We start from the raw sequence: 13713 nt of genomic DNA, 5'->3' as shown, positions 1-13713 counted from the left end.
TAATGGAGACGAGGCCTTAACTGACATAGAATAAGAATAACTAGGAAGATGTCCGAAAGTTGTCTACGTGTGGTGCGGTGGACCTGGGCACGACATTTAATGGGGGAATAAGGGGAAGGTCGGCTCTACTGATTGTTATTTACATGCAATGGGACTAGGGAATGGGGGATTGGGGAAAGTTGGGGAGTATTGGAGAAAATAGGGGAATATTTACAAGCGGATATGGAGGCCAAATTCCATATTCGCAACATTGCACCCTTCTCTACCCTCGGGGCGTCCCGACCCGATAAATTTTTACCTACTTTAGTGTGGCACGCAATGTAGTTCCCTCTACTATTAACTCTACCCTGAGTGCGACAGTTTTACAGATATTCACAAATGAGTAAATATGTCCCCCTGCGACGTTGCACCCTTCTCCTCACAGAAACACACCCACAGGATAACCGAATCCGGAAAGAATTCTCAAACTAAACATACAGCCGGTAGGGAGCATTATTTACAAGACTACGCTGCTATTTACACTACGATCCAGGACCTGTTTTTGGAGGAACACATGCAGATGTTATGCATAGAGAGAGCGCGCTTGCCAGCATCGATACACCAACCCACGAGTGCTCTGTGGCCGACGGCCTTTAATAACGTGCAGAGCACCCTTTCCCAGCATCAAAAGCACCACCCCACCACACAGTCAGCACCATCCGGTGCAGTCACCATTGTTCATTGGTATAAAAATAAATTCGACAACCCCTAACCCTGCAGGTGTCTCTTGCTCTTCTTGTGGTGCACTTGGTGGTAACTAAAAGTGGTTCAACAGTATGGCATAGGTGCCACGTTGACCCATAGGTCCATCCCCGGGTGGTGCTTGGCCGCAAACGAACTGCGGTCCATTGTGGGTGGCCACAAACATTGCGGTCCATATGGTGTATCGATCCCGGCAGCAAACAGCGAAAGTGCAGGCCCACAACTGCGCAGCCAGCACCTCTCTCTCTACCCCAAAGCCAGATCCTCGGAGGTGGGAGACAAAAGAAGAAACAAGTGAGTAAGGTGGTAAGGGCGCAAAAGTGCACGCAATGTAAGGTGATGCACACTGGGGGCACATGGGAACCAGGTGAGACAGGTACGTTCCTATCGTACGCCCCCCCCCACCAGGTAACCTACATGGCCCCTCCCTTACCCCTTACTGTATCCACAAAACACAACACTACCCATATAAACATCTACTTTACAAATCAACAAACATCCCTACTGTCTTCCCCGTTCCTCCCATAAACCAAATTCGTCTTCTCTCCCTCCTAACCAATCAAATTTGCCATTTTCAACTCTCATCAAAATTTGCCATTACCAATTCATCATCAGTCCCTCCTAGGGAGGGAGAGATGGAATCACCCCAATGTCTCATCCACGTCGTGATGCGTCTCACAAATCCACACAGCAATCTCATTTCCTGCACAAAACAAAGAAAACACAGGTGTGGAGTCATCATCATCACCACAGGTAAGTGGCTGCGTATGGTGCGACAGGTTCATCAATCCTAACTATCGCCTAAATGACTTTAACAACTTTACACTACCCGGGGTCTTCTCCGGCCAAACCATTGGCCCTCTTACACTATGGGTTCTAAAAACCAATTCCCATTGGCCAAACTGTGGTGCTCTTCAATTTGGGGTCTCACTCCCCCGATTCATCTCCCGGTGCCCTCGTACAATTTCTGGGCTGCGGCGTGTACCTCTCCCAGTGGGTCTACCCACCTGCACCCCTCCACCACTGCAGTTGCCTCCGAGCTTACCTGCTCCTTACCCTAACCTATCTACCTGGGGAAGGCCCTCTGGCGCTCTCCCCACTCCGTGCCCTCTCTGGCACTGGGCTGCCCGATCCACACCCGGGATCCTCAGGCACCCACTCACAACTACCGGCTCCCAGAGCCCACCTGCGGCCTCACCTGGCCGACATCCTCACAGTGGTGGAGTGCCCAACCAACTACACACACTAACAGGCTACACGCCCAGCCATTTCCACAACACTAATGCACCCATCCACAACACCATTCTGCCACCGCACCACAAATGCCAATATCCAACCACAATTTACCTGCACCCTCTACCTAACACTTACACTACCCGCCCCGGGTACTCGTGAAAGGGGTCCACTCTTCCCCCATCCACACCTTCGCACCACGCACACCACTCCATACCACTTACTCCAACTCTCTCCACACACCTGTACTTGCACACCTGTGCTCTCACACCTGGTGCCACCTGCACCCTTCTCTCCCCAAGCGCATTCGCGCTGATCCACAACACTCACTACTCATACACTGCTCCACACACCTGTCCAGTTGCACACCTGTGCAATCACACCTGTTCAATTCTCACACACACAGCATCATCTCAGCTAACTACTCCCCTCTGAAACTTGCGCTTCCCAGTCGTCCCTTTAACTATTGCGCTCCCTCGTCATTATAATCCACACTAATCTACCTGCGTCCCCACTACAGGTATCAGTCACTAACTAACCTTAACGTTACCTACTGTCATCTTCGCTAGATCCCTACACACAATATCCTAACCCACCCGGGCTAGTTTTCACTGCCATACACCCCATAAACTATTGCTCCTTTGCCCCCCACACATGGGAAGGGTGGCAGGGATGCCATCCCACCACATCGGGGGTCTCTCACTACCAATTTTGCACATCAAATTTCAACAAATTAAAAATTTGCCAATCACTGCCCATCATCTGCCAATCACTACTGCCAATCCCTTGCCAATCATCAAATTTTGTTTTTCTCTGATTTTGGGTCCAAAACACTAACCTCATCACCCAGTCGACTCACTAATACCTCTCGGTGCGCCAATCCCTGTCCAAAGCCCGGCTTCGTAAAGCCAAGCAATGGATGCTGGTTGTTTTGTGCCAGCGGCTGGATGCGTCCGGCACTCGGTGCAGGGACGGGGGCTTACCCGGGCCGAGATCCCACGCATCACCTCGGCGTGGAGCCATCCAATGTCCCGATCTCGACCTGCCGGCACGTCTCAATAGAAAGTGGTCGCCATGACGACCCTTCCTATCGAGCTGCCCGCTCCGCCTAGTGGAGCCCGGACGCGGCCGTTCCACGCGAGGCCCAGCGTGGATCGCGCACGGCGGTTCTTTCGAAACCGCCGTGGTTCGGATCCCCGCTGGTTCTCGCGGCACGCGAAGCCCGGCACGCACCGAGGGCCTGATTCGGCTATAAGTCGTTCTAAACTCTACCCCGTCTAACGTCGATGTTTCACCTGGATTCTTACACCCCGCAGCCCGTTCCTTGCTCACACATCCAGCCGTGCCCATGCTCCTCGTACCTTTCCTTACACACCCAGGTACACCCATTCCACTCACAGCCTTGGTCACACACCTGACCACCGAACACTTTGGCACACATTCGTTGCTCGCACACCTCACCAATACACCGCTTCGCGCCCCCTCCTCTGTCACCTCCTCTGTGACAATCACAGGTGTGCCCTCATTCGCACACCCAACCACGTGCCTCACCACCAACTCCAGCGTGCATTCCCACTCACGCTCTACCATTCCAGGTGTGCATCCTTCCATCCCAGGTGTACATCCTCGCTCACCTGTCACAACCAACTCACTCTCCTTGGTTCTCTCACTACTCTCACCTCCATTCTTGACAGCGCACTCACCCTTACTCTTGACAGCGCACTCTTTCCTCATGCACCTGTCCGTCACACACCTTTCTCGCGCACACTCTCCCGTCACACCCTCTGTAACACTCACCACAGGTGTGCATTCTTCCTTGCCTTTGACAGCGCACTCTTTCCCCATGCACCTGTCCGTCACACACCTTTCTCGCGCACACTCCTGCGCACACTCTCCCGTCACACCCTCTGTAACACTCACCACACCGCGCTTCCACGTGCTCCCTCGCACACGCGCTACGACCGACTCACTCTCGCCAGCACACTCACTCCCTGGCACGCACTTTTTCCTCACACACCCCAGAGTCGGACTTTCTCGCACACCTCCTCTTTCGCACACCAGACCTGTCGCACACTTCACCAACGGCCTCTCACGAACACCCGGGTCCATCTCGACCCCCAAGCTTCTTAAATCCCCCGGCGCATCATACGCACGACCATATTGGTCACCACTTACACCGGGTCCTCTTCCTCTTCGCTTCTCCTCCATCACCTGCGAATCCCTCATCCGGTTAATGAGCACATCACGATCCAAACACAGACTTTGGACCAATTCTTTTATCTCCTCTTTTATCTCTTTGTTATCCCCTCTCCGTCGCTTCTTAATTTCGCTCACCCCTTCTTCCACTTCTTCTAATTTGTGCCTCACCTCTTTTATTCCCCGGTACGTCTCCTCAAGCTCATCCTCTAAGGCTACCTTGACCGTTTCCATGTGCGTCCTCACCTGCCGGTCCTTCGTCTCCATTACCTCTATCACCTCGTCCAACCTCGTTGTCAGTCCCTTACGTACCATCTGACATTCCCTCTTTGTCGCTATCAAGTCGTTTTTTATGTCGTTTTGTGTCGCTTTTAAACCTCCTAATACTGCAGTGTTCCTTTGAACCTGCTCCGTTAGTCCTTTTTGTCCCTCCGTCAGCTGTTCCACCTCCTGCGTCAGGTCCTCTATGCCCCCTTGTAACTTTACAGTCCCCTTTCTCACCTCCTTTTCCATGTGCTCCTTACAGTGCCTCACCTCCTCGCGCACTCCTCCGACCTCCTCACTCACTCCTCTTCTGATCTCCTCTCCCATCACTTGCATCTCCTGCCCAGATGCCACCCTCATCTGCTCCATTTCCTCCCTGTGAGCATCCAGTTTGGTTTCTACCCCCATTCTGACCCCCTCTATCTGCTGCTCCATTTGTTTAACTTCCCTTTCCGCTTGGTCCCTCATGTCCCTCAATTTGCCTTCCATACTGTTTTCTAACCCCTCTAACCCATTTTTCACTCCCTCTATCTGATTCTCCTGGGCAGCCATTCTATTTTCTACCCCCATTAACCCATTTTTCACTTCTTTTATCCCGTTGTCTAACCCCTCAAAATTATTGTCTAACTTCCCAAATTTCTTGTCTAACTCCTCAAAATTATTGTCTAACCCCTCACTGGTACCCCTCGCTTCGTCCCTCATTACCCCCATTTGCTCACTCTGAGCCCTCGCTTCGTCCCTCATTACCCCCAATTGCTCACTCCGAGCCCTCGCTTCGTCCCTCATTACCCCCATTTGGTTTCCCATTACCCCCATTTGGTTTTCCAATCGCTCACTATTCTTTTCCATAAGGGCCGTCATTTGTATAAAAAAAAGTTCCAATCTTCCCAGCGGCGCTACTTCGGTCGCGGGCACGGTGACCAGTGAGGCGCCATTTTGCGCGCCCGCTTCTTCGTGCGTGACGGCGCTATTTTGCGAACCTGCCGCCCTCACTGCTTCGCTCTCCTCCTGTCCCTCATTTTGGTCCTGGATCGACCCTACCTCACTCTCCTTTACCGGACCCCAGCTGTCTTGATCCGCCATAGCGCGACTTTCAAAATTCGGTTTTTTATTTTTATATTTTCGTAAAACAAATTCAAATTTCGCCGTTATAATTTCGCGCGGGAAACGCGCTCCGAATCGATTCGGTCGAGCGCCGTACGCGCTCCGGCTCGATTTTCCCTCCCAAAATTTGGGCCTAACTAATTTAGTCCCGGGTTCGAATTCCACTCCTCGACACCAATTGTTACAGACGTGGCTTGGATGTTATTTACCGAGCGGTTTATTGGTATGACCACGTCTGCACAAGTTACCCGATTGTGCCCGAACGTTGACTAGTCGCGCTATGCTGGCTCAATAAGGAAAAGAAGACACCCGGCTGGATTACAATAACACAATACGACACCAGGGGTTCAGTTCTCAAGACCTCCGGAGGAGGTTATATTCGTACGGAAAGGTCAGATTACAGGGGCTAGAGTTATAATCACAGAAAGACAGGCACTTAGACACACTCTTATATTAACCCCGGACAGACGACAGACAAACGGGACAAGGCTGACTCACACGGGGGTTGATGAAAAGGACAGCGGGTATCGATGGCTCAAGGTGCACTCTTGGCTCAAAGCAGGGTCCAGTACGGTCCGGTCCGGTCCAAAGATGCGGGGAGGTCGCAGCGCTCGGATGGCGTCTTGTCTGCTCAAGCTGGGGGCGCATCTGACTCAGCGCTCGCAGGTGGCTTTCCTTCTCCAAGCTGGGTGCGCATCTGACGTCACATCCGGCGCGGGGCCGCGTATATCCGGCGGGGAGTGACACGCCCTCGGCTCGTTAGCTCCGCCTCGTGGAATCGGCACGTTGCTTCTCATTGGGTGCGTGCGGGGGGTTTACCAGGCTCCGCCCTTGACGAGGAGCTGACAAGGAGCCCCTTCGTGGTAACCCCGTGGAGCGCATGGTCTGGAGCTAATCGAGCCGGTGTGAGGACGCATCCTCCCCCGCTCCGCCGCCATCTCCTCTGTTGTTGTTGTTATTGTTGGGGAAGAAGATGGAAGGAGGTATGGGAAAGGTCCTAAACTCACTACTGATGCCATATAATCACATTCTGGTGCAACGAAGAGTCATAATTAATGGAGACGAGGCCTTAACTGACATAGAATAAGAATAACTAGGAAGATGTCCGAAAGTTGTCTACGTGTGGTGCGGTGGACCTGGGCACGACATTTAATGGGGGAATAAGGGGAAGGTCGGCTCTACTGATTGTTATTTACATGCAATGGGACTAGGGAATGGGGGATTGGGGAAAGTTGGGGAGTATTGGAGAAAATAGGGGAATATTTACAAGCGGATATGGAGGCCAAATTCCATATTCGCAACAATATATATAATATATATATATATTATATATATATATATTATATATATATATATTATATATATATATATATATCCATATATATTATTATATATATATATATCTATATATATATATATATCTATACAGTGCGTATCGAAAAAAAAAGGGTAATCCGAATTCAAGGAGTTAATATGCAAAGGTTATTTAGTTTGACAATTTACATGTGGTTTACCAATTATGAGGAGATCCTCAGCTTTCCATTGATGCCTTTCATGCATCATTGCTGTCACACATGACCGAGTACATGTTCATTGAAAATGACAAGTTCAAATCGCATTTTTACAAGTTTGACTAATCGGTGCAAGACAGTTTTAAATGGACGCATTACTTGTCGACTGCCAAGTTGATTATGTAAAATTGTTAAGCTGGTCTGGTAATCGTCGGTTGCGTCATCCTTTGTTTAAGATGGGGCTACAGTGTATGGGTTTCGAGACAGTCTGAGTCATTGAAAAGATGGTTCAACTTACGACTGAACAGCGGAGCTTCGTGGTTTCAACCTTTCACCAAACTGGAAGTTTTCAGCGAACTCGTGATGCGTCCAGGGAACGTTTCCCAGAACGGGAGCCTCCAGCAGCCAAAACCATCTGGGTGAATGTTAGAAAATACCAAGAGCATGGCACTAGCCTCAACCGCAACAAGGAGAATTCTGGTAGGAGGCGCACTGGGCGATCGGAAATGAACATTGCAGCAGTAAGGCAGCAAGTTTTGGAGCATCCTCGGGATACCAGCGCAAGACGAAATGGGACGGGATTGCCTTGGGCAACATTCAACCGAATCACAAGACTGGACCTCCACCAACATCCATATCGGATTCACATCCGGCATCAACGTACGCCAGGGGATTTTGCCAGGAGGCTGGTGCTTGCCAGATGGTTGATAGCACGTCGCGAAGCAGATGTCAATTTCCTGCGGTATCTCGTTATCGGCAACGAAGCTGCTTTCGCCATGGACGGCAAGAACAATACCCATAATGTTCTTGAACATGCACTGACAGGACAACCCCTGGAATTTAATTTTGACACCAACATGAATTGACAAAAGTGGACTGTTTGGTTGGGACTTTGTGGAAGTGGTTAGGTGATCAGACCATTTTTCTTTCAAAGGAATATCAATGGTAACAGATATCTGCAGATGATCAATGATGAAGTTTTACCGCAGCTGGAGGAGAACTTTGAGCGACAGGTTCATGGTGTCTTCAGATATCTCTGGTGGGCCCAAGACAGTGCCCCAGCACATCATCTTATCGCTGTCCGAGATCGACTGAGGGAACTCTTTGGAGATCGAGTCATCGCCCTCAACCATGCAGTGGAATGGCTGCCAAGATCACCTGACCTCACACCATGTGATTATTTCCTTTGGGGACATTTGAAGAACAAGGTGTTCGTAACTCCTCCCCGTGATCTTGACGAATTGCAGGGCCGTATTCGCCATGAAGTGGATGCTTTGCGCAATGACCCGGCTATGGTAAGATGAGCAGTTCAGGCCATGCTCCGCCGCTGTGAGCTTTGTGTATAAAGGGGAGGTGGACAGGTTGAAGGTGTGGGTGCATAAATGCCAATCATTCCTGAGAAAAGTTCACATCTGACGTTCATTTTGCACCAATTATCCTGACTTGTATCGATTCGCCAAACTTGTAAAAATGCGATTTGAACTTGTCATTTTCAATTAACATGTACTCGGTCATGTGTGACAGCAATGATGCATGGAAGGTATCAATGGAAAGCTGAGGATCTCCTCTTAATTAGTAACCCACATGTAAATTGTCAAAATTAATAACCTTTGCATATTAACCCCCTGAATTCGGATTACCTTTTTTTTGATATGCACTGTATATATATTGTTACGTGTGTGGGGGTAGGTCATGAAATACCTAAGTAGAATTAGGTAGAATTGTATGGAGTAGCATGCTCCGAATGTTGCGTAGAAGAACCTTGATGTATCCAAGTCAGGGCCGAATGTCCGTACGTTTAAGCGTTTGTGTCTCCATGCGAGGGGTGGAGCTATGCTAATTATATAGGGCATAAGGATAAATTCCCAGTGTGTAAATGCCCCTGTGATTTTTCCCTTTGTTCTTATGACATTTACTCGGCCAGCCATGCACTCGGCACATAATTACAACAACCCGATCGCCGACGGTATCCAGACATTAATGCCCAGTCAAACATTCTCGATGGGCGTTAAGAATGGCCGTGCGGCCACGCCCTGAAGGACGATTGGTTAAGGAACGATAGGACAATCGAGTTGCGCTTGGTGATTGGAGCGCGCATGACGTCAGATGGAACCTTCTAGAACGGGGAAAAGAAAAGGCAAAGCGACCACCATTTTGCTCTCTCTCGGTTCTGGTGTTCGTAGCAGGCGGACGCATTCTTTCGCTCTCTCTGTTACTGGCTTTGTGGTGGCTGCACTTTGTACCATGTGCGCCTGAGAGAAACCTCAGAGCTGTGGGGGAGTTTTTGTGGTGGACAACTCCCATCATAAGGAGGCTATTCTGTCTGCTTGCCTCACACCGGCGGCTGGTTACGGGAGTGGCTCCGCGCCATCTTGTGAGTTTCCCGCGCAGTGGTTCGAGGCGACCCCACCAAGTTCTCGTCGAGGCCAGAGTTAAGTGCCAGCCGGCAGAAACATTGTTTATTTTTACTTTCCTTTTCCCCTTGTGTTGTATGCGAGTCCGAGTGGAGGTGCCTCAATATAGGAATTAGTTTTACCTTACTGTTCGTTTTGTTCTCCTTGCATTATTTTCATTAAACTCATTATTTGTGCATTTTCAATTCCTGTGTCTTGTACGTTTATTTGTTGTGGTTTCAGAAAACCCTCGTCACGTCCGTCCGTTCAGGTAAGTTCCTCGTTATTCCTCCCCCGCGCGTGCCAAAGGAACCGCCATCAATTCGGCACATATGCCTTGGAGTTAAAGCTCGGTCGGCCAGCCGTCACCCAGGGGTCTTAATCCCGGGGATGTGACAAAAAAAATAAAAAATGAATATATATATATATATATATATGTAGCCAAGATGACCGCCACCATATATGTATATATATATATATATATATATATATATATACATATACATATACATATACATGCACACACATCACAGCTTCACTGATTTGACTTGCTTATTTTTCCACGAAAGCATTGTAGGCTATTCACATTGAATTTCTTCACATCAAATCAGTGGCTCCCTCCCATCTATGGTAAAGCATGCAATCATGTCTCCAGTGAAACATTTTGAAGTTGTTTCCTTCTATTTATAAATACTTGATTGTGATTTGTGATTTTTTTTTTTCCACACCTATAACGCTGCACAAAAAGCTAAACGTTTTTTTTTTCATTTTGTTTCGAAACTGGTTCAAGTTTCATTTGTCTTTTTCGTTTTTCAACATCCATCGACAATGCATTTGTGAGGAATTCTTGCCGAATCATCTCTTAATTTGTAAAATTTTACAAACAACATCCGTAACTTTCCTTGCTCACATTGTTTCCATTTGCCTCACTTTTGTCTTGAGGAAAATGGCTGCAATATTAACTTTGCTTTATTACAACATTAAAGTTCAGTTTGTTTCACCCCAAATTATTTATTTTAGCTTACCTGGAACATAGTTCAGGTAAGCTTATAGGATGACGCGTTGTTCTTCTGTAAACACTTGCAACTTCTCCGAAACTGCTGATGGGATTGTGGCAAAACTTGGCTAAAATTATCTTTGGTGTGGTAGATTCAAGTTTGTTTGTGGCGTCCTCCCCCTCAACCTATAAGTAGGTCATGGTAAGGTATGAAGGTCACAAAAGTACTTGAATTTCTATCTCTTTTGGTCGCCTTTTTGTATTCCAGGAAAACCTTAAACCATCTTTTTCTGTCAAACTGCTTAACCGATCTTTGTGAAACTTCAAATTTGGAATCGATACCCAAAGGCAATATAGTTTGGTAACAATGACATCATCAGTCGGATGGTATGGCAGCCATTTTGGATCATAAGAAAAACTTTAGAAATCCCCTTCTCTGAAACGGCTTAATCGATCAATGCGAAACTTAAAATCGAAACACAACATGGTTGCCTGCAACATCATAATACAGAAAGTGGGCAATATCTCCAAAAATATAAATTATAGACACTTTGGAGTCGCACCGTATCAAAGAGGGCTAATTTTGACACTACAGGAAGTGGCATCATCCTCTCGGAATGGGTAATATCTCAAAAAATATAAATTATAGACACTTTGGAGTCGCACCTTATCAAAGAGGGCTAATTGTCCCCCGTCGCACAGCGTAGCGAAAGGGGGACTATGGCTTTCCCCTCCGTGTGTGTGTGTGCGTGCGGGCGTGCGTGTTTGCGTGCGGGCGTGCGTGCGTGCGTAAGCGAAGGGCCGCATTCGAATTTGGTGTGTGGGTGCAACCCACGTCAAAATCCAAGATGGCCGCCGCCATGTATGTCTGATGCCATGTATGTCTGAACCTTGAGATGAATATCTTGAAACATAAGCGAAGTACCAACTTCTAATCTGGTGTGTGGGTGTAATGTGTATCTAGGCAAAAGGAAGAACGCTATTGAAAATTGGGTCGCCACGTCAAAATCCAAGATGGCCACCGCCATGTATGTCTGAACCTTGTGAGATGAATATCTTTAAAAATACGTGAAGTACCAACTTCTAATTTGGTGTGTGGGTGTATCTCGGCATAAGGAAGAACGCTATTGAAAATTGGGTCGCCACGTCAAACTCCAAGATGGCCACCACCATATATATGTCTGAACCTTGTGAGCGAAATATCTCGAAAAATACGCGACGTACCAACTTCTAATCTGGTGTGTGGGTGTATCTAGGCACAAGGAAGAACGCTGTTTAAAATTGGGTCGCCACGTCAAAATCCAAGATGGCCACCGCCATGTATGTCTGAACCTTGTGAGATGAATATCTCGAAAAATACGCGACGTACCAACTTCTAATCTGGTGTGTGGGTGTATCTAGGCACAAGCAAGACCGCTGTTTAAAATTGGGCCGCCACGTCAAAATCCAAGATGGCCGCCACCATATATATGTCTGAACCTTGTGAGATGAATATCTTGAAAAATACGTGAAGTACCAACTTCTAATTTGGTGTGTGTGTGTATCTAGGCACAAGGAAGAACGCTATTGAAAATTGGGTCGCCATGTCAAACTCCAAGATGGCCGCCACCATATATATGTCTGAACCTTGTGAGCGAAATATCTTGGAAAATAAGCCAAGTACCAACTTCTAATCTGGTGTGTGGGTGTATCTGGGCATAAGGAAGAACGCTATTGAAAATTGGGTCGGCACGTCAAAATCCAAGATGGCCGCCTCCATGTATGTCTGAACCTTGTGAGCGAAATATCATATCATAGCATGTTTTCTGCGTCTTCCACTTTGTCAACTCACATCACTTCCCCGACGGGGGACCTAGGCGTAACGCTTGTTTTGTCACTACAGGAAGTGGCATCATCCTCTCGGAATGGGTAATATCTCAAAAAATATAAATTATAGACACTTTGGAGTCGCACCTTATCAAAGAGGGCTAATTTTGTCACTACAGGAAGTGGCATCATCCTCTCGGAATCGGTAATATCTCAAAAAATATAAATTATAGACACTGGAGTCGCACCTTATCAAAGAGGGCTAATTTTGACACTACAGGAAGTGGCATCATCCTCTCGGAATGGGTAATATCTCAAAAACTAAGGCTCACAGACAGCAGGGAAATGCACTACTGTGAACATCATTTCAATACTACCTGAGATAAAATGTGTATTCTAAATCCAGCTCTTATTTCCACCCTGATCCCTCTGTCACTCCACTTTTTGGCAACCAGCCAGCTGAGCTACAGGACCATTGGTTCTCCATTTATTCATTGTCCGCATTTTTTTTAGGTTGTCATTCGTGTCCTGACATTTGAACCTGTTTAATCGTGATGTTCTACAACTTACTTGTATTTCATTAGTATCAGTCCTTGGATGCAAAATATACACATTCCTTTCCTTTTAAACTCTACATATTGAACAATATACAACAGACATAGAAATCTAATTTGTGTGATTAATTTAAAATGTTCATTGAATGATGCCTTTTCCCTAATAGTGTCGAACATTGATTAACAAATGTGGCCATGGAAAAGTATTGTCTGGAACTTTTGAAATGTTAATCCTTTATGTGGTTGTGGGTTTATCTTCTCAGGGGGAACATATATGGCAAGATACGTTACCTGGGCCCCAATGAAACCCGTCAGTACCTTTATCGGCTACAGGCCCTCCCTAAGGCTCTGGGGCGCACTGGCGGTGTCCGTGGTATCACCGCCATTGGCAAGTTGGACATTGTGTGGCGTACAAACCTCGGAGAGCGTGGACGTCTGCAGACCAGCCAACTTCAACGAGTGGTTAGAAACCTATGTTATGTGCAGTTGCGAAGAAATCAACTTTGAGTTCCTCCAATCTCTTGACTTCTTGCATAAGTTTGCAAGGGAAATTGTGGAGAATCGACTTAGATTCCTTCTTATAATTCCTTCTTCTTTGGTGTCTGTGTTCCACTCATTTCTGTTCTCTTCTTCGACAAACTAATTATAAGTCTGAGAGCCTTCAACATGGTAGATTATGATGTTGTAGCCTGGCTTGCCCAGACATGCATTTGCTTAGTCTTAGTGGTTCGGTTACACCCAGTACTGATTGTGCCCATGGAGTTGCACTCGACGATACACATTCTTGAACATCATGTGCTCTTGGCGCATGACAAACGAGAATGGCATTCTTTTCCTCTTTGTCACGCACACAACCTGTTCACCAAATTTCGTCTGAATCCATCCATAACTTTTTGAGATATCGTGCTACGTAT

At 47.4% G+C, this 13713-nt stretch overlaps 1 protein-coding gene across 2 annotated transcripts in view; it reads left to right on the top strand.

The window, feature by feature from the left end:
- TRAPPC13 (trafficking protein particle complex subunit 13) overlaps positions 1-13713 on the top strand; it is an 82901-nt gene that overhangs the window by 62102 nt on the left and 7086 nt on the right. For both annotated transcript variants that reach the window (XM_068096700.2, XM_068096708.2), the window contains exon 10: positions 13063-13261. In XM_068096700.2, coding sequence (XP_067952801.1) covers positions 13063-13261 — 199 coding nt within the window. The remainder of the gene's footprint in view (positions 1-13062; positions 13262-13713) is intronic.

Source organism: Myxine glutinosa, chromosome 1 (genome assembly GCF_964187855.1).
Source record: "Myxine glutinosa chromosome 1, kmMyxGlut1.1, whole genome shotgun sequence".
NCBI classification, from domain to species: Eukaryota; Metazoa; Chordata; class Myxini; order Myxiniformes; family Myxinidae; genus Myxine; species Myxine glutinosa.
This window is presented reverse-complemented; position numbering and strand designations above follow the sequence as displayed.